Source organism: Falco peregrinus, chromosome 6 (genome assembly GCF_023634155.1).
Source record: "Falco peregrinus isolate bFalPer1 chromosome 6, bFalPer1.pri, whole genome shotgun sequence".
Classification (NCBI taxonomy): Eukaryota; Metazoa; Chordata; class Aves; order Falconiformes; family Falconidae; genus Falco; species Falco peregrinus.
This window is the reverse complement of record NC_073726.1, coordinates 38335720-38357464: the sequence shown is the minus strand read 5'-3', so window position 1 is coordinate 38357464 and position 21745 is coordinate 38335720. Positions and strand designations below refer to the sequence as shown.

At 44.4% G+C, this 21745-nt stretch overlaps 1 protein-coding gene across 7 annotated transcripts in view; it reads left to right on the top strand.

Annotated features, from left to right (window-relative positions):
* TBC1D30 (TBC1 domain family member 30) overlaps nt 1–11266 on the top strand; it is a 60637-nt gene extending 49371 nt beyond the window's left edge. For 5 of the 7 annotated variants that reach the window (XM_027793395.2, XM_027793397.2, XM_055808264.1 and 2 more), the window contains 5 exons: nt 3653–3765; nt 3950–4089; nt 5725–5931; nt 6136–6192; nt 8597–11266. In XM_027793395.2, coding sequence (XP_027649196.2) covers nt 3653–3765; nt 3950–4089; nt 5725–5931; nt 6136–6192; nt 8597–9378 — 1299 coding nt within the window. In that variant the 3' untranslated portion in view covers nt 9379–11266. The remainder of the gene's footprint in view (nt 1–3652; nt 3766–3949; nt 4090–5724; nt 5932–6135; nt 6193–8596) is intronic. The other 2 variants (XM_027793396.2, XM_055808262.1) reach the window with 1 other exon arrangement.
* Nucleotides 11267–21745: the final 10479 nt, after the last annotated feature.

Here is a 21745-nt window from a genome sequence, read left to right as displayed (position 1 = left end):
GTTGTTGGTTTTTCTTCTTCTTTTTTTCCCCCTAATCAAAATCAGAATGGTGAATTTACCTCTAATACTTTTCACAAGGTGGCTTGAGGATTAGTACCTTACTTCGGGAAAGGATTAAAATCCTACTCTCCCTTCCCTACACATTTCAATAAAGGTTGTGGGTGGCAATCATCTTGCTTTTCTTTAGACTTGAGTGACACATTTGCATCTGAACTACCTGTCCAGGCTCACTTAAACTATCAGAGAGTAACAGGCACTTCTCTTCCACTAGAAAACAACTTGTGCTCTAAAAGGCCTGTTTCCTTTGGGAGTTCAAGGAGGGAGGTACGGTTGATCCTTCAGGGGCAAATGTTGACAGAGCAGATGTCTAAGGTAGATCAGAGGACTCTTGTCCTCATTCTCTTAACTAGCACGTATATTTGGTGCAACTTTATCACTAAAAATGCCTCCTTTCTTCCCATGCAGACAGTACATATACCTAGGATCGAGGGCTTAAAGCTTTTGCAGATTTGTCCCTTGCATTGCAGGATTTCTTACGATGTTGTGCTGAGGAGAGCATGGCAGGGCTGGAGGAGCAAGCCAGCCTACAGCTTCCTTCTTTTTCAGATTGAACAGTTTAGGTAAATAAAGGATAAGTGCTGTACACCTCAGATGCTAGACCGGGTGAAGTTAAATACAGTATTCAGTAATGTCATTTTATTGACCTATTAATAAACTTTGATTCTAACATGGAGACAGAAGGCTGTACACCAGGTATCTGCACATACTCTAAACAGCATGTGCTAGATTGAGTACATGCTTTCATGCCTTCTCAGAAAGTGAGCATTTTTATAAGCAGCTAAACTAATTCGTCTTGCACACCTAGAAACGTTGCAGTGTTGAGGAGATGAGAAGCAAACAGGAAAAAAGAGAGGCATCCCTGTATGTTTACTGTGGTGGAGGGGAACAGGGATTAATCCCTCTGTAGCACCCTAACATTTTAGACTATCCCCCATAGACAGTTACCCTGATCTGATGGTATTCACTGTTAACTTTCTACCTGAGTAGCAGTTTGTCTGTTTTCTTCTGTGCTTGCTTTTGCTTTTTGGTTTGTTTTCTTAGTGAAAAGAGAGAAGAATCTTAAAACCTAAGTGTGGGATAAGTTTGTTTGAGCTGTATGCAAAACTGCTTACCCTCTTTTTGGAAGCCACAGCCCATTGCCTTCTGTATGGTGTTCTGCTGAGGGTGTAGATGGCTTTGCATTTTTAGGGTAAGGCAAAGGATTGACAAATGCTACTGATTTAAGGTGAAAAGAGAGGTTATTTCTCTTGTTGCTTTTCCAGTTCTCAGAATCTGTCCCTTATGGCCATAAGTAAGATAATATGTTTGGCTGCATCATGCTTCATACGTGTGTGCTGTGTTGCTCTCTGGCAGTTTCACCAGAATTAACCAAATAGCATCCAAGGCTGTGTACAGACTGGGAACAGGATGCTTTGACTCTGAAACATTGCTGTGAGAATATCACAGGTGTTGATTATAGTATTTTTTAAATGATTTCCAGTGGAACTTGCATCAGCATAAAATTTGTGGATCTCTTAGCCAGGTGGCAAGCAAGGCCTCCAGTTATAATACGATAACAAGTAATTAAGGTAAAACCATGTATGCTACATGAAGGAAATTCCACAGGATCTGGAAGAGACACAGACTGGAGACAGGCAAAAGCTAAAAGCATAATCTAAAATGGTAGGTGCAAGGAGTAAATGAAGGACTCTGAGTTGACTGTTTCACTTAAAGGGTAACTAGCATATGAAACAAGTTATCTGAAAAGGCTGTTGACATAAAGAGTAGAAATAAATTCCAGACACACCTCCTTCTCTGTGAAGGGAGCGAGTTGAGACATATGGGGGAAGAGAAAACAGGAAAGTGTGGTGGAGATCAAACAAACAGGCAGACACATTGGACCGGAGGTAGGTCTTTCTCCACATCATAAAATTCCTTCGTCTGATAGACTGCCAGAATATCACCGTTCATGGCCTAGGGAATATTTGTCTTTCACAGTAGCGTTGTAGTTTCATGGAGTGGCAAAGCTTCAGTTCATGCTCTGTTTTTTTGAAGGCATCCTCCTTGCCTTAGCATCTGTGCATGGCGCAAACTGTAAAAACATTTTCACGCAGAAGCCAGCTGAGCTACACTATTGCTGTGTTCCTGATACAGCCAGGAGTGTCCATCCTGCTTCTCATTGCTTACATCATTGCTGTTAGTGAAACCTTTTTTTTTTTCCTTCTTCTGTCAGGAAAGTCTAGTACTGAATTCATGTTTGTGATTTTCCTTAATGTATTTAGCACAGGTAAGGCGTGGTTCAAGAATGGATTATGTAGAAAATGTTCAAAATTTCCTTTCATCTTAATTGAGGCTGTTTGCCTTCAGATGAAAATGTCACTGACTTAATAATAGCGGGGGGGGGGGGGGAGGTGAAGATTACCTGTCATAGATAATGAGAAATTTTTATGTTGCTGTCTTTCAGAAGACATGTAATTTTCAAGATGGGAAAAGCTACAATATTTCAAAGAGACTATGAGAAATGAAATTTTGGTTATTTTTTAGGTTTTGCTTTTGACATGGAGACTCCCAGTGAATTGTGTGTCAGTTATTTGAAAGTCCTGAATAGTAAGTGTGCAAAAGCAGGGGGAAAAAAAAAAGGCAACTAAAATTAGTAGGAACGAATCAGCAGTGATATTGCAATGAATATGATGTGTCTTTATGCCAGGTTGTCTAGTGACACACGATGTGTTATTACAAAATTATTTAAAGCAAAAATAATGCTCAAAGAAAATGCAGTTCCAACTGTTTATCTTCTTATACTCCAAGTATTGAAGTAAATAAAATGTATTTGAGTTTCTTATGGCCTTTTTTAAGTTATAGGGACATGTTGAGTTCAGAGAGTTGCAGAGAGGTTTCTTTCTTCACCATAGAACAATTTTCTTTATTTCTTTTAAAAAACAACCACTGCTACCCACCTCCCAAAACCCCCACTAACCACAAAAAGCCCCCAGAAAACAACAATCAAAACCAGAAACCAAGAGGAGAAAGGTTAGCTGGACAATGTTGGGTACTTCCTCTTTGGCCATAACTTTTGTGTTGAAGTGGTTTCCTTCACACAAGCTCTTGGGGCTGCACAGGTGAAGTAATGGGTCTATTAACAGTCCACATCAAGTGAGCATCTGCTCCTTCCTATCTGTGCTAGTGTCAATACCTTGTTGAATACTTGAGCAGAAATGTAGGTCTTCTAGGAGATCCCCAAAACCTCAGTGATGCATTCATGTAAGTGAAATCATAATTGGAGGAAGATGATTTCCAGTGTGCTGGCAAGGAAGGGATTGGCAATGATTATTAAGTAAGTAGGAGTGGAAAAGGACACTACATCTCGTGTTATCAGTTCCATTTTTATTTTTTCCTCTGAACCAGGTATTTTTCTAGTGAGTCGGATTTTATGTTTTTTTCACGGGAGATACTGACTGAATCATAAAACTGGACTATTTCCATTTTCTTACAACACATGAGAATGCAGCATTTAATCCTGCAAGACTATGACAGTCTCTTCATGGAGAAATCTTCTGTGGGACTGTTAATTAAAATGAAAATTTTAAAAGCTGTGGGTTTTTTTTTCCCCTAGACTGTGTATACCATGGCTCAGTTTCCCTTCCCACAACTGGCAGAATTAAGGGAGAAATACACGTACAACATTACTCCTTTCCCTGCAGCAGTAAAATCAACTTCACTTTCAGGGTAAGTTTGAAATGCACTGCTTATGGTATATAGGGTTATTGCTTACCGTACACAGATAGTGGAAAGGCAGGTGGCATCCTTCCTTGTATGCTCCTAAAGAAAATAAAGATGTTTGGTAGTGATCATATTTAAGAATGTCTCTTTTTTTTTTTTTTTTTATTTCTCTTATTTACTCATTTGACAGAAGGCTAGGCAGAACCAGAGACAGTGATGAGGAGAATGACCTAGATGATGAAGACTCAATTGCCAATGCAATTGGCTGTCTTGGACCATTAAGTGGGTTTTTGGCACCAGAGCTCCAAAAATACCAAAAACAGATGAAAGGTAAAAGTGCTTTTGTTCATTTTGGAAAACATAGTTAAATCTGCATGACCTTGCAGAAATTGTCTGTAGCTTCCACTGTGAAAGCTGCTATGAAAATTTTATTTTATATTCATGTAGAGATTACAGCAGCTACCAAATGGCTTGCTCTGCCATTTAGATGTCCATTAAGATGTCTTCAAAGTCAAGTTTTGAAGGTTGTATGTATATAGTAAATGTCAGTGTGGGTTAAGGATTTGGCTGCAGTAATGACTAAAAATCCAACCCCATAGCGTTGCTCACCCACAAAAAAAGGCACATGTGGGAAAAAGTCCACGCTAAATCCATGCTTATTTCTAAGACAGCTGTTAGGTAGTTAGCATTTTCTGAAGAGTGTACATGTAATAAATAATCTTGACATTTATTAGCATATGCATGGCTAATATTGGAACCTATCAGCAGTGAGTGAATTTTGCAGGTCGTTTCACTGCCCTTTTGGCCAAACCTTCAGACTGTTGTATGTTTGGGGTATATTCATGATTTTTTAAAAAAATTGGGTATGGTTTAGGGTGTTCTGACAAAACAAATCCCCCCATGTTGAAATAAAATTTCTGACAGCATTTTGTTTACCTGTGCAAGCTCTACAAGCAGAACAAAATTCTGATCCATACAAGAAAAGCAGATCATTTAATAACTTGCAACAGGCTCTACGAAATGGTACTGGGTCAACAATGATTTTATAATATCCCGTGAGAGGCTATAGTTCCTTATCCTCAACCCACCCCCACCTTCCCCCCCAAAAAACCCAGGCTGACATAGCAGTCAGTTACCCGATTACACATCATCATTCCTTGTGGCTTGGTTTTGCTGAGACCTGTAAGCTGCAATTTTCCTCTTGATTGCTGTGGTGTTTTGTTTTTCCCTTCCTGAGGGACTGTAAGTCTCTATGTGCAGCTTCAGGCTAGCACTTAGAACATCAAACTGCTGTTGCAAACTGAGCCAAAGACAAATAAACATCCCTTGGAAAAGAATTGCCCCCCTGACCCTGGAGTGCCAGGTTGGTGGTGCATCAGAAACAGCTGTGAAAATAAATAGCGCTGCTGCTGTTGCTCTGCAGCTGTTGATGAGAGACTCTCTCGAGTTGCTTGATCCTCAGCTGCTCTGCAGTGATCCCTTTTAGTGCTACTAGCAGCTTTCTCCCTGTGGTGCTATAACTGTTTCTTGAGGCTTCTTGTTGGTATCACTAAGTTGGTTGTTTAATCTCATGCCTGCTTGACTAATGTATTTCATAATTTGCATTGTTAGCCTTCTATTTGACCAACTGAGTGTCTTTAATAATCAGTTTCTAAAGTACTTTTGTAATGGCTTGATGTGCTTTTGGGTAATTGAAAAACTGTGCTTGTAATTTAGCATTACTAGATTAACTGACTTCTGTTCTTTAAACTGTCCTCAAACCCTTGCTATTCTTAAACAGTGGTAATACTTAACTATAAATAGTGCAGCTTTGTTAAATATGCATATTATAATAATTTTTTAATTAAAGACTACACTTAAATAGGACGATAGGAATCAGACATAGGTTTCTCTTGTAGATAATCTGTGGAACTCTTGAGTATGCCAATTTACTCCTCACCTCCATTTTATTCCCACTCTGTGCAGATCAGAATGAAGAACAAAGTCTTGGTTCCAGTAACATTGCGGAATTAAGTCCAGGAGCAATAGACTCTTGCCGAAGCGAGTATCATGCTGCTTTTAACAGCATGATGATGGAGCGTATGACCACTGATATTAATGCACTGAAAAAGCAATATACCAGAATAAAGAAAAAGCAGCAGCAGCAGGTTCACCATGTGTATATCAGAGCAGGTAACATATCAAGACATGCTTCATTAACTTATTTATTGCAAGCTAACTTCCATCATAGGAGACAAAGCAAATAACATTCTTTTACATTTAACTAAACAGGCAAGCCAACAGAGACTGATGGAATATATACCACAATAGTGGGTACTACTTCATACAGACAGATTGTAAATGAGAGGGTGATATATTTTTTTTTTCTTTTATCAGGACCTGAAGATGATGACCCTGGGATTTTTTTAGGTCCCAGGGACCAGCTGAACAATGGTATTTAAAAGTATCTTTGCTATCTGGGTGCATTGTGTTGGTTTCTCTGATTAAAACTTTTGTATCTTCGGCATTCTTGGAGTTAACGTACCGATGCACTGAAAGAAGTGAAATGAGAAAATGAGTATACTTCATACCAAGTGGCAGGTCCTATTCCTAGCTGGTCCATATTATCCTAACTCCTTTGAGTTCATTTGGGCATGGCAAATTACACAGCTTAATACCTGGCTTAGATGCTCCATTGTGGCTGACAGTATACCTAGGTATAATGTTACTGCTGTGAGGATTGAGCTGGCCATTATTTATCAATTCATATTACAGACCCTATTTTGCCAGTTGCAAACTGAGCAACGTAGGGTTTAGCCTGAACAGCACAAGCTGAACACAGCCCACTCCACTCTTTCCTCCCACTTATGTGTCATCTTTCTAAGTCAACACTGAACCATGCAGATGGGTAACTGGAGAATTTTTATTCCTCTTCTAGATTGTATAAAGTTGTCATAGAATCATAGAATCATTTAGGTTGGAAAAGACCTTTGAGATCATCACACCCAACCTAGTTAACCCAGCACTGCCAAGTCCATCAATAAGCCACGTCCCTAAGCACCGCATGTATGCATTTTAAACGCCTCCAGGGATGGTGATTCCACCACCTCCCTGGGCAGCCTGTTCCAATGCTTGACCACCCCTTCCAGTGAAGAAATTTTTCCTAATATCCAACCTAAACGTGCCCTGGCACAACTTGAGGTCATTTCCTCTTGTCCTGTCGCTTGTTACCTGGGAGAAGAGCCTGATCCCCACGTGCCTACAGCCTCCTGTCAGGCAGCTGTAGAGAGCAGTAATGTCTCTCTGGAATCTCCTTTTGTCCAGACTAAACAACCCCCATTCCCTCAGCCGCCCCTCATGAGACTTGTGCTCCAGACCCCTCACCAGCCCCGTTGCCCGTCTCTGGACACGCTCCAGCGCCTCAACGTCCCTCTTGCAGGGAGGGGCCCAAAACTGAGCACAGGATTCGAGGGGCGGCCTCACCAGTGCTGAGTACAGGGGGACAGTCACTGCCCAGTCCTGCTGGCCACACTGTTTCTGACACAAGCCAGGATGGTGTTGGCCTTCTTGGCCCCCTGGGCACACTGCTGGCTCATGCCCAGCCGGCCGCCAGCCACCCCCCCAGGTCCTTTCCCACCGGGCACTTCCCAGCCACTCTGCCCCGGCCTGTAGCGCTGCGTGGGGTTGTTGTGACCCAGGTGCGGGACCCGGCACTGCTCCTTGTTGAACCTCATACAGTTGGCCTCGGCCCATCCGTCCAGCCTGTGCAGATCCCTCTGCGGAGCCTTCCTGCCCTCTGGCAGATCAACGCTGCCACCCAGCTTGGCGTCATCTGCAAACTTGGTGAGGGTGCACTCGATCCCCTCATCTGCACTGTTGATAAAGATATTAAACAGAGCTGGCTGCAGTACTGAGCCCGGGGGAACACCATTGTGACCGGCCGCCAGCCAGATGTAACTCCCTTTGCTGCCACTCTTTGGGCTCGGCCAGCCAGCCAGCTTTTTGCCCAGCATAGCACGCAGCTGTCCAAGCCATGAGCAGCCCGTTGCTGCAGGAGAATTGTAGCAGGAGCATTTGAATACACAGAGATACTATTTTTCATTAACATTATTTGCAAGGAAATATGTGTGTGTATATATATATATTTAAATATTGGGAAAATACTTTCTTTGAACAAAGACTGTAGCCAGCAGAAACAGTGCAAGCAGTAAAATGTTGATTCCCAAGGATTGCCAAGCCCTCCCCCCAAACACAAACCTTTCTAATCTTACTAATCATGATGCAGGGCTGGGTTTGGGGTTTAATCAAACTTTCACCTAATTACCTAATTCTGGGTATACTTCTCTGGTTTAATATGAGGACCTAATAGAAAAGAGTTGGTGTGATTTTTCCATTAAAAATACATTGGTTCATTCTCCTGTCACACAAGCCTTGTGGAGAGGCTTCTTTGACTGACCTTGTGTAGGGACTGAATTCCCTTTCACAGTCAGACGAGAAGTGAAGGAGTGGGAAATCTCAGAAGCCAACATTAATGTTAAACTATGTTACAGTGCAGTTCCAAAAATTGAGATGCTGTTGTCATTATGACTTATTTTCTTGGTATTCTTGGGTCTGGACTTACGTGTAGGTAAGAAGCAGGGAGGGAGAACAGGGAGTCTTTATTATGGAAGTTACAGCTCTGTGTTCAGCTCCAAGATGTAAGAGAAATTCAGTGATTTATATTTTTTTTAATGTCAGTCAGTCCTGTAAACCTTTGCTGTACCTCAGACAAGGCATCAGATTTGGTGATGGGTTCTTAAAACATTAATTCGTTTTGTGCTTTAACAATACTGTGTTTCTTTTAAACGCTTTCTTTCAGACAAAGGGCCAGTTACCAGTCTCCTCCCTTCTCAGGTAAACCATTCCCCGGTGATAAACCACCTCCTTCTAGGAAAGAAGATGAAAATGAATAACAGGTCTCTCAAAAATGCTGTTATTCACATCCCAAGTCATGCTACAGGGAAGATGTCTCCTATTCCTCAAGAAGATCTTAAAACAAAACTGAACTCTCCATGGCGCACTCACATACGAGTTCATCGAAAGAATATTGCTAGGGCTAAAGGTCAGCTGGGCTATGGGGATACCATAGGACTAATAGATGAGCAGAGTGAGAGCTGTAAAACAAATAGTCCCAGTGCAAATGAGGAGACTTCCAAACATTCTGACTTTGGAGAAGGAGAAGGAGGTGGTTTGGATGATAGGACTACTCAAAAAGCGGACCGGCAGTCGTCTGAGCCAGTCTCTACAGACAGCAGTACAAACATGTCAGTGGTTCAGCTAAAACTGGAAACACTGGAACTCACATCAGATAACAAAACCCATGCTGAGTCAACATCCCATCAGTCCAGCCAGCCACGTTTATCAGAGTCCTCCAGTTCATCCAACAACAGTGGAAACCCAGCTAAATCTCCCCAGCCTGGGAACCCAAAGCCACAGGTCTTCAATCCTTTTCCCAGTGTCAAGCCTCTTCGAAAGTCAGCTACAGCCAGGAATTTAGGGCTGTATGGCCCCACTGAAAGAACACCAACTGTACACTTCCCACAAATGAGCAGAAGTTTCAATAAGTCTGCAAGTGGCAACAGTGGGACCAGGAAACGATAATGTAGTACTTGTCACTCTATTTCTGACAGCAACAAAAATTTATATTGCTTTTTTTTAAAAAAAAGTGTGCGTGTGTATGTGTGTCCCAAAGCATTTCTAATCTTTTAAGTAATAGGGACAAAAGTGATTACCAGATGTATAAATATGTGTCTTTGAAAATTGTGCTCCCATGTTGTTATGGGATAGATTAGTGAAGATGCGCTCTGGCACCCTATTGTCGATTCTGATGGTTCTGTGGTAAAAACAAACATTGATTTGCAGCGTGAAGCATACTGTTTCTTTAAATCTAACTCAGACATAAAATCACCAGCTGCCTTTAACTCCTCAGCCCCCCGTGGCCGCCTCCTGTCTCTTTCTAAGCTTGAAGGACAAATCGGTGCAGCAGACAGGTATGACAGATTTTATGACTGTTAGGCAGCTTCCCTATTAGACCTCCTCATTATGCGGTGTGAGTAGCTGGAGAAGCCATGACTAACAGAAGCACAAGCAGCCCTGGCAGTCAAAAGTACCACTTTGTGTCCAACATTAACACTTACCTGTGGGCCATCTGGTTTCAGACATTCTTGAGCAGCATTTTGTGCTTTTTTTCCCACAGCAGTCCTCTGCTGATACTGTTTGTAATATAAATGTAGTCAGTGGGCATGAGAATAGCAGACCCAAGTCCATTTGCAACACTGGTTTGCTCCTTTTCTGTTACATATGTACATACATATGTTTATTTCTGTTACTGCTGGAGAGTTGCAGCACTGCAAAATTAGGAACAACTATATGTGTAGTTGTATGAATATTATGGCACATCTTGGCTTCAGTGGATTTAAAAGCCGTTATCTAGATTACAGACTTGTAATTAAATCATATTTGCCAGCTTAGTGGTAGGTAAAATATATGAATGTTCCAAAGTAGTTTAGGGTTTATAATTGTGTAAATAGAGTGATTAGATACTTAGGGTGCCACTTATTAAAATCCAACACATCAGCCACTATCTAAGTGGGAAGGACCCATGGGACTGCCATGGGCTTTCATGGTTTGGTTCTGTTTTGGTGTGGAAGGGCAACAGCAAAGCAATAAGCTGTGTATTTACTTCCAAATCAAAAAAGCAGCGCTAGTGGATACCGTAAGACAAGTATTTTTTTTTCCTCAATATATTAAACAGTGCAGGCAGAGAAACTAAATGTTGATAATTCAACTTCAGGTTTGCAAAATCACGTGCTCGAGCTCCAAGAAATTCAGGTTGCTCTTAAGACGTTACAGCTCTGCCGAAACTGGATGTATTGGTTGTGTTTCATTACCTTTTGTTTCCAAGTTTCCCCTGACATGAAAGTGACATTCTTTTAAACTGGAGTAAAAGCAATAATGATGAATCAGTCCCAGATTTTGCTTCCTCTTTTAAAATTCTTTGTTAATTTTTCAAATTAATATATCATCATCTATTTATTAATGTATCCCATAACCTATTGGATGCGATACCAGTTTTACTGTATACCATAATTTATAAGCTGTACAATATTCCCTGTTTACTGTTGTGGAGACAGATTTATTTTGTTGTTGTTTTATACAAGTATATGCACATAAAATAATACACAAGTATGAACACTACAAACAGAAAACGGATGTAAATCAGTTCTTGCCCCTGCCTTATTTTCAGGCTATAGTAGTATTGTCACTAATGATTATTTATAGTGCTAAGTAAATTTAAAATAATGTAGAATTTAGTCACAGATCATGGACTGTATGAGAACTGTTTCTGCCTTGATTTAGAAGAAATGGACTTCTCAAAATTTTACTGTGAATCATTCTCCCGGATTTTTCTTAGCTTTAGTGTATCATGGAGCTGTATACTGAACCAGTAAAAATAAAAAGGACTGTCATTCTGCAAAAACTGCTAAAACGTTGCGAGTACCTGTGTGGATTTTCAACATGTTAAGATGTGATTGAGCAATGGAAAATCAGCAAGCATTGCACAGATGCTGGTCTGGGGAAAGAAATGGGGATAAAATACTAATTTTAGTGATTCAAACCTAACCAACAATTGATGAGCACGCTCTGAGGGTCTTGTACTCTACTTGAACCGTTAGAATTGAGGTGAAGGAACCATGGCAACTCAGTGCATTATTTTGATGTTTGCTGCAGGAAATTTTCTTTAAGTACTGCCAGATGAGAAAACTGAATGTCATTTTAGCGGTTCAGTACCTCAAAAGATGTTCACTGTCTACCTGAAATCTGCCTGTTGAACACAGAGCAAAAGCAGCTTCATCAGATGGTCCTGAGGTGGAACATTAAGATGAGGTTTAGAGAACCAGGAAATTCCAGAGAAGTTTCCCATCATTTTTTCCTAAAGAATCCCTTCAGCAAACGAGATCTGTGGTGTAGGTGTAGCTGTGCTTGGGAGAATGGCATTGCAGCACTGAGGGTGTTGGGAAGCATGGTGGTGGGAGCCTCTGCTCCATAAACCTCCACATTTTGTTCTCCTTGAGGCCACCTTGTACTAATGCTCTCTTGGTGTGACTAAATTATCTTTCTGTTGGGATTTTTTTAAACTTGAGTTCTTTTTTGAGAAAGTATTATATTAGGATCAGATTGACTTTTATTTCTGGCAATGTGTTTCATCGTCATCAAATGGAAGCTCTCAAAGGATGGGCATTTGATTCCATTTTGAGGACACTTACAGTCCTGCAAGTGGAAACAGGTCCAAAACCATTCTGAGATTATTCAAAATTGCCTACACTTTGGGGGTAAAAATGGTAGATGGTAGAAATCAGTTTTTCAGAATTGCAGGCAGCAATTGGTTGATGAAACAGTAGATTTCATCCACAGCTGCAGGTAGGGAAAATATAATTTTGTATACTTAACAAAAATCCTACCAGAATCTATTCAAAAGAATGTAAGTGGTTGCTAGAAAGGCAACAGTATGTTATTTCAAGCAAAAATCATATGCGGCCCTTTACACTGGTATTTCCAATTCAGATAAAAGATCATGTTCAAAATTCAAGAGAGACTATACATCTGTTTCAAACCTCCACAACATATATTTTAAAACATACGACATTCATATTCCTTGACGTTCTTGCAATGAGTTACCCGGTGCCTGTCCACAGGTAGCAGTCATGCCTGGCTGAGTGGCAAGGAGCCAGTATCATCATCTGACACCAGCTGCACTGAAGCATGAAGAGAGAAAAATCCATGCCGATGCGTCCTTACCCTTGTCAATGCTTTGTTTGCTCCAGTTTTACTCACTTCTTGTTGGCAGAAGATTCATTCAAGGCAGGGGGTCATCATGTAGCCTGGTGAGTGATTTGAGATGTGCAGTCGTCCCAGACAAGCACCTTTAGCCTGTGTCATCAGCCAGCGGGGACCAGTTGGGTGACTGGTTTCTCAAGCAGCTGAAAACTGCTGTGTTTGGACACCTCTGCATTGATGACAGCATCCTTGGGAAGGTGTACTCCTCTGGGGGGGGGGGGCGTGTGTAGGAAGGATGGATCCAGCACACCGCAGGAAAGTGCACATGTGAAGGGTGTGTTCTGCTCATCCCTCTGCAGTGAAGAGCTTGAAGAGCCTTCGGGGCTTGCACAAGCTGACTTTGACTGACACGAGATAACGCGATTTAGGATGTGGAAGCTGTTTGCAGTGTAAGACCGTGCCAGGCTGACCGATGCTCAGGCCCGGCCTCCCCCAGCCTGCAGAACGCCATTTCAGCTGTGCTTCATCCTACAAGCAGCGTACAGCACTTACTGGCTCACCGCAGGTTGAAAAAGAACCACAAATGTTTCCAAGTCTTTTTCTGATAAAACCGTATCAAACCACACTGGCTTACTACAAATAAGCAGGCAGGCGTGGTGGCAGTGTGGGAGGCGATGCATGTGGGTGGAGGGGTTGGGGAGGAGGGAAGGAGCAACCCATCCAGGCAGAAGGTGCCAGAAGTTTTGAGGGGAAGCAAACTCCTCAGTGCTTGTGCTTCTTTTTAGGTTGTATATGAACAGGATGCATGATGTGCCGCTCCCTGCCCATCTTTTGTGTGTTCATAGTGATTGTGGACTTGCCTGATGCCAGTGAGGAGCCACATCACATGATGTTTTTGTCCACCCACTTGGTAGCCCAGTGATTGCTTCCAGCCTGCCCGTGCAGGAAGGAGATGCCAGCGGAAAACCCTCTGATGCTGTTCACTGCAGCTTGGTTCGCACAGTGAGCCATCGAAAAGGGAGCGAACGTTGGAGTCCCAGCCAGGGTAAAACACGTGCCGTCACTGCGGGCACACCTGACATCTCTTGGCCGGTGCTCTGACCCAGCTCTGTGGGGAGGGTGCAGCTATGATGACGCTGCCCCAAGACTGGGCTAGTAAGTGTTGTTAACTGGCAGGTGTGCCAAGCCATTGCTGGATGGATGTGGCCATGCAACCCCTGGCGAAGGCTGGTGTGCTGCCTGCAGCTCTGCAATGCGGAGCTGGCTTGCTAACTCAGCGTGGAGTCTTTGAAAGCCTGTGTGTGCTCAGACCACAGCTTGCACCAGTTTGCAGGGGATCAGGTGGATGCATGCACCACTCTACCCGAAGCAGCTCTTGGGTTGTAATCCTCCATGCCTGGCTTGCCAGCAGCAACCCTGCCTTGTCTGGTAGGAAGGGCTGCTACACAATATGTTACTTACTCTCTCCTTCTCTTAAGGGTGTGTGCAGTTTTATTTTATCACTTGTTGGTTTTCTGATATTTTATAATTGTTGGTGACAAGGGGAAATTGTTTGAGCAGCGCCGCAGTTTTTGAACTCTGGAGCAGAAGAGATGGGTACTTGCTGCATCGCAGAAAGTTTTTGCAACTGTTCCTGTCCCTGTTTGGCTTCTGCTTTCCCTTCATAAACTCCCAACCCTTGCCTGTGTTCATTGACTGTATGTTTGATGGGAGTTTTTGGGAAGATAAGGATAGCCGTGCTGGTTGGCTTATCCCAGCATCTTTCCTCTGACCACTAACAGTTGCAAACACCTAAGAAAGGAGTCCTGTAGGAACACAGTGCACCCAGAGACAGCCTTCTCTGGGGCAATCATCTGATTTTGTCTGGGCTGTGCATGTCACACAGCCAGCAGCTCATGCACAACAAACAAGTGGCGTGCTGGCCAGGCCAGCTGCATGCACAGCAGGGACCACAAACAGTGGTTCAGTAGCAAGATTTCCTCCTTCACATGAAAAGAATAATAATAGTGGAGACATGACCAGTAATGAAAAGAATAACAAACACCAGAAAACATGAGCCTGAAACAGTAGCTGTCACAGTGATTCCTGCTGTGTGCTGGTTTGCTGCTGCAGGCTCCGCTTGCGCTTCGAGCCCCATGGTGGTTCCTTCCCTCCAGGCTGACCAGCCTCCCCATGCTGGAGAGAAGCCACAGGGCTGGTCTGGAGGGATTCTCCGAAGGGGCAGGAGGTGGGAACAGGCTAGAAAGCCTCACAGGCCCTCAGATAGTCAGACATAGCTGAAGACTCAGGTCCAGTACTTCACACAGCCCATGCAGTGACGGAAGACATTTGGATGCACCCAACAGTGTTGCTCTGCTCCTGCTGCTCACTGCCCGCAATGGCGCCTCCACTGCATCCGTGCACATACCTTGCTTTCCCTTTCTAACAGCTCCATCGGCTTCTCCAAGTGATGCACAGGTATGAACACCGGGCCCAAGTCCGGGGCAGGAGCCAGTCAGTGCGGACACACCACAAGGACACCTGTGGAGGGAAGGGGTTTGCCAAGCAAGAAGGAAGCAAGTTTATTCTTAGGAAAAGTAGGTAAGGTCTCCAGCGACCATCCAGCGTAGGTATTGGAGCCCAATGCTAAAACTTTGGAAGGCCAGTGGTTTACAGGTCACCTGCAATCAGTCACACATTCTTGGGGAGAGGAACGCTGAGCAAAGCCTTACAGTGTGAACTTGTAGTTCCAGGTGTCAAAAGTGATGTCAGAAATCTTACAATTTTTTGTCTCAACTGGGACTTAAAATTGCAGCTTTCCTTACTCTTATCTTACTCTTATTCTCCTAATGACATCTTTTCATGAAACTGGGTTTCTTTCTTTTTTTTTTAATAAATGCAGGTCTCTCGCGCTGTTTTACCTACCCCAAAATACAGCTGTAAACGTGATCATCTGCTTGTTCTCACACTACCAATCGGTTACATTAGACATCATGCCCTTTTGAACTCCAGATTACTGCGTGTGATAATTTTTTATACTGTTTCCCCTGCACTAGTAAACTTTTCACCCAGCTGTAACAATACTGCTCACTGTCTGGCCCCCAGCACTCTTGGAGAAGAGGCCTTTCTCCAGAGGGAACAGAAACATTATTGTGTGCTTGGCAGAGGGGCAGATGACTTAGTGTTGCCTGACACGTTCTCCATCCCCACTAGCCAGCACTGAGTCAGTCACTGGTTTCCATCCAGACTGGAAAGTGTTTGTTCCACTCATGCTGAAGAGATGCTTCTTCTGCCATCATGTGAGAGGCAAGCTGTCCCACACCACTGCTGAACCTCCAGGCTGTTGTGACAGACAGAGGGTTGGTGGGAGATTTCACTATTTCAGTTTACAAGACATGATAGCATCTTCTGTAAAAGTGCTAAAACATCTGACCAACAAAGATGCAATATTGCTAACTCTTAGAGATTAGACCAGGTTTGCAGCCATTACCACCAGCAGGTCAGTGATGTATCTATCCCCTGACCTCAGTACACACCATCTCTTTCTCTGTTCATATAAATTCGTGATCTTCTAGCTGTGGTCACTAGATGCCACTGGTGCTCCATGCAAACGCAACTATACTGCAATTCCTGTGAAAGGAAATACAGGCATAGCTTAGTGTTTCTGTTTTTCTCCCCATTTTAGGTCAGATGTGGAGCAGTTTCCAGGCCATTCACCTTTGATTTCACATTGTACCCTCTCTGCTCTATTTGACTTCTCTTAGTAAGCTCTCTAACCTTGAGCAGCGATTCCAAAGTGCAGAGACAGCTTAATGGTGTCTCTTTGGAAACAGTGCCCATAGCAGTACACTGAAACACTCTAAAGGCTCTTAGTGGTATAACAAATTTTGTCTATGTAGGACAAGCTGATAAACGCAATTCAGGTGCAGGCAGGTGAACGAAGGTTGTTAGATTCACTGGGTGCCTTGTAGAGACTTGTTTTGTCTGAAGAGTGGGTCAGCAATGACAACCAGATATTGCCGGTCATTAATCAGCTGAAGATATTTCTATCATAAATGCTGCAGCTGAGATGTTCCATGCTGAAGTTTGAAAGAAAAAAAAATATCTTTTTGTCAGACTTCTGTAAAAACAAAACATAGCTAAACTAATGAGTACCTCCTCTTAGGTACTTGCCAGCTTGCTGCCCTGCCCTGGAGACCTTACTGTTGAACCCATGAGTGTTTCAAACTTCTGAAGTCTGAAGAAAAAACACATTCAGGTCTCTCATATGTGGATCCTGTGCCTTGAAGAATTACTTGCCTGCAGTGAAAGCTGGAATTTGCAGTCCACCTGCTTGTCCTCAGCAGTCAGTACTGACTCAAGAAATGGGCCCATGTGGAGCTCATGAGGTTCAACAAGGCCAAGTGCAAGGTCCTGTCCCTGGGTCAGGGCAACACCCAGTATCGATACAGCTGGGGGATGAAGGGATTGAGCAGCCCTGCTGGGAAGGACTTGCAGGTACTGGTGGATGAAAAGCTGGATGTGAGCTGACAGTGTGCTCTCGCAGCCCAGAAAGCCAATTGTATCCTGGGCTGCATTGAAAGAAGCATGGCCAGTAGGCTGAGGGAGGTGATTCTGCCCCTCTACCCCACTCTCGTGAGACCCCACCTGGCGTACTACGTTCAGCTCTGGGGCCTCCAGCATAAGAAGAACATGGACCTGTTGGAACGAGTCCAGAGGAGGACCATGAAGATAACCAGAGGGCTGGAGCACCTCTCCTCTGAAGACAGGCTGAGAGGGTTGGGGTTGTTCAGCCTGCAGAAGAGAAGGCTCCAGGGTGACCTTACAGCAGCCTTGCAGTACCTAGAGGGGGGCCTACAGGAGAGCTGGAGAGGGAGTTTCTGCAAGGGCATGTAGGGATAGGACAAGGGGGAATGGCTTTAAACTGAAAGAGAGTAGATTTAGGTTAGGTCTGAGGAAGAAATTCTGGACTGTGAGAGTGGGGAGACACTGGAACAGGCTGCCCAGAGAAGCTGTGGATGCCCCATCCCTGGAAGTGTTCAAGGCCAGGCTGGATGGGGCTCTGAGTGACCTGGTCTAGTGGGAGGCATCCTGGTCTATTGCAGGGGGGTTGGACTAGACCAGGGGTCCTCAAACTATGGCCTGCAGGCCAGATATGGCCCCTCAGGGTCCTCAATCCGGCCCCTGGTATTTACAGAACCCCCCCGCCGGGGGTTGGGGGAGGAAACCAAGCAGCCGCAGATGACTGCCTGCCACTGCATCTGCACGCCGGCCCCCTGGTTAAAAAGTTTGAGGACCCCTGGACTAGATGATCGATAAAGGTCTCTTCCAACACAAAATATTCTATGATTCTGTGACTTCTCAGGTCAACATGTGCCCCAGATACAGCCATCACCAGCATCCTCACAAAATGAGATGAGCCTTAGCTCATCTAGTACAGTTCAACTTTTCAGGAGTATGCTCTGCAAATCTTTGTGGCCAGACACATGCAGTGACACACAGACTTGATACACCCTGACTGAATGTGCACCAGCCGGTTTACTGCCAGGAAAAAAGCACCAGCTGAATGCAGGTCACTTGAAAAACAAACATCCTAGAGCCATTTAAAGACCGAGGCTGTTAAAACAGGACCAAGATGTTATTAGGATTTTTAAAAAGAAACACAACTCCTGCTCAGCCACTGCACAGCAACAGAGGTCCTTTAGTGCTCTGTAAAATTTCACTGTTTGGCTTCAGCACTCCCAGAGCACCTAGAGCTCTGCTTTTGCTTATGTCACCTCTGTGCCACTTGGTTAATTCACATATGAGCAAAAGTGTAGTCATGTCAGGCTGAAAAACTGACCCTAATTAACTCTGAGATTTGGCTGGCACAGCTAGAGCTGCTATTTGCCATTCAAGAATGAATTTCAGCACAGGACAAATTATTGAGTAGGGTAGAGCCAGAAATGGACTGATTTTGGTCCTTAAATGAAGATGTACCTAAAGAGAGTGTGGTCATTTCTAGCTCTGACCACATGTGATTAGTTCATCAGTATCTGGGGAAATTCAGCAGTTGGTTGCTTTACACCTCCATTTTGAGATATGCTTCAAAGGCAGGCATTACTTTTATCCTCGGAATTTGTTTTTCCCCTGTACAGCTAGTGATGTTCATGACTGAAGTCCTTCGTCCTGAACAGTTCCAACCAACAGTTTCCCTCCTGATGAACAGTATCTTCACTGTGGAGTGTTGTCTATTTTATGGTATGTGGGGGCATTTTCTGTGCCTCCTGTTGAAGTGGTGACACTGCAGATACAAAATCAAGTTCCAGGATGCTGGGACATGGCTCTGTGCCATCCACACAGGACGGATGGATTTCATCCTGTGGTCTGTGACTTCATGAGGGTGAAAAGGGAGGAAGGCATTGACTTGTTCTAAAGTTACAGGCAACAGTCTTGTTTAAAACATAGCTATAGATGGGTCTGTGCATGCACTGAAAAGGCTGCAGATCGTAAGAGTGGAAAAACTCTGTCCTAGAGATCTGGCCCCTCATATGGATGAGGGAGCCCTGGACCCCAGCACCTGCGTGCGGTTAGGTTTTATATTACACAGTAACTTTGTAAAAAGAGGATGGAGTCCTGTGCAGGAATCTTCTCAACCTGGGGTTTATTTATTTCTTGAGATTAATGAAAAAAAAGTTGAAAGATACCAATGACATAATTCAGATAACATTCTATATTAAGGATAACCCATAATAAATCTCCTGTGTCATTTCCCAACTTTCTTCTCCATTTCTATTTGCCATTGAGTACAGAAATGAGACCTGGGCACCTCTGGCTACGGGAGAGATTGACTGTACTTTGAGCTGAAGTGGGTACTGATTCTGAGATGGGACTTGGGAAGGATAGCATGGATAGATAGGAGAGGGAGTACAAGAAGAAATTATTTTTTCCTAGTCTATATTTTGAAAATACAGATTTTTGTATATCTTTTTCCTTCAAGGACACACAGTGCATCAGGCATTTAGCTGTTACCTTACAGGTGTTACCAATCTACGTGGTGAGCATTGGTGGCTGTTTGAATTAAAGTAATAATATTGCTCTAACCATTCCCCTCTCAGTGTATGAAGTGATGACACCTCAAGCAACAGCTTGCAGAGAAGGTCATGGTCTCTGAAGCCATGTGCAGCCCTCAATGATATGTTAGAGGGAACAGAGCACTACAAACACATGCAAGGTTGCTATTTGCTGAAGTTCAACATCAGGAGAGAAGTGAATCAGAAGCATGCTTACCATAATGAAGCTGTAACTACAGAGTCTGTAGGGGCAGGTGATTTTTATTTTTAGCATGCTCACCTGCTAGCAGGTTACCATGCAGAGCTGCTGGTGCTAATACTGTCTATTGATCCCATAAACTGTTGTTCATCTCCAGAAAAGCAGTTACCTCAAAAATGTTCTGGGTTTGACTTATAGGATCATAGCACCATTTAGGCTGGAAAAGACCTCTGAGATCCTCAAGTCCAGCTGTTAACCCAGGACTGATCCAGGACAGAAAATGCTATTAAATTCCTTTTTGCTATCGTTGCATTTGAGCACTGGCATAAAAATACAGTCTTTGAAGTGTTTACATGAGTTATTGCTTAGAATAAATATTTTATAGAATCATAGAATCATTTAGGTTGGAAAAGACCTTTGAGATCATCACACCCAACCTAGTTAACCCAGCACTGCCAAGTCCACCAATAAGCCACGTCCCTAAGCACCGCATATATGCATTTTAAACGCCTCCAGGGATGGTGATTCCACCACCTCCCTGGGCAGCCTGTTCCAATGCTTGACCACCCCTTCCAGTGAAGAAATTTTTCCTAATATCCAACCTAAACGTGCCCTGGCACAACTTGAGGTCATTTCCTCTTGTCCTGTCGCTTGTTACCTGGGAGAAGAGCCTGATCCCCACGTGCCTACAGCCTCCTGTCAGGCAGCTGTAGAGAGCAGTAATGTCTCTCTGGAATCTCCTTTTGTCCAGACTAAACAACCCCCGTTCCCTCAGCCGCCCCTCATGAGACTTGTGCTCCAGACCCCTCACCAGCCCCGTTGCCCGTCTCTGGACACGCTCCAGCGCCTCAACGTCCCTCTTGCAGGGAGGGGCCCAAAACTGAGCACAGGATTCGAGGGGCGGCCTCACCAGTGCTGAGTACAGGGGGACAGTCACTGCCCAGTCCTGCTGGCCACACTGTTTCTGACACAAGCCAGGATGCCGTTGGCCTTCTTGGCCCCCTGGGCACACTGCTGGCTCATGCCCAGCTGGCCGCCAGCCAGCCCCCCAGGTCCTTTCCCACCGGGCACTTCCCAGCCACTCTGCCCCGGCCTGTAGCGCTGCGTGGGGTTGTTGTGACCCAGGTGCGGGACCCGGCACTGCTCCTTGTTGAACCTCATACAGTTGGCCTCGGCCCATCCGTCCAGCCTGTGCAGATCCCTCTGCGGAGCCTTCCTGCCCTCTGGCAGATCAACGCTGCCACCCAGCTTGGCGTCATCTGCAAACTTGGTGAGGGTGCACTCGATCCCCTCATCTGCACTGTTGATAAAGATATTAAACAGAGCTGGCCGCAGTACTGAGCCCGGGGGAACACCATTGTGACCGGCCGCCAGCCAGATGTAACTCCCTTTGCTGCCACTCTTTGGGCTCGGCCAGCCAGCCAGCTTTTTGCCCAGCGTAGCACGCAGCTGTCCAAGCCATGAGCAGCCCGTTGCTGCAGGAGAATGCTGTGGGAGATGGCGTTAAAGCGTTTAGTAAGGTCCAGGTGGAGAACATCCACAGCCTTTCCCTCACCCATTAGATGGGTCGTCTTGCTGTAGAAGGAGATCAGGTTAGTCAAGCAGGACTTGCCTTTGATAAACCCTGGGTAGGCCTGATGCTCCAGTTGTCCTGCATGTGCCACATGATGGTGCTCAGGATGGTCTGCTCCGCAACGTTCCCTGGCACTGAGGTCAGGCTGAGAGAGAGGCCTGTAGTCTCCCAGATCTTCCGTCCTGCCCTTCTTGTAGATGGGGTAGATGGGCATCACATTGCTAATCTCCAGTCTTCTGGGATATCTCTAGTTTGCCAGGGATGTTGATATGTCCTCACATATCCCATGATTTGTCTCCATGGTTGGTTCCACCACTGTTAAAGCTGGCAGACCAAGAATTTTCTATTCCTTCTTTCCTTCCTTCCATCCATCCGTCCTTCCCTCTT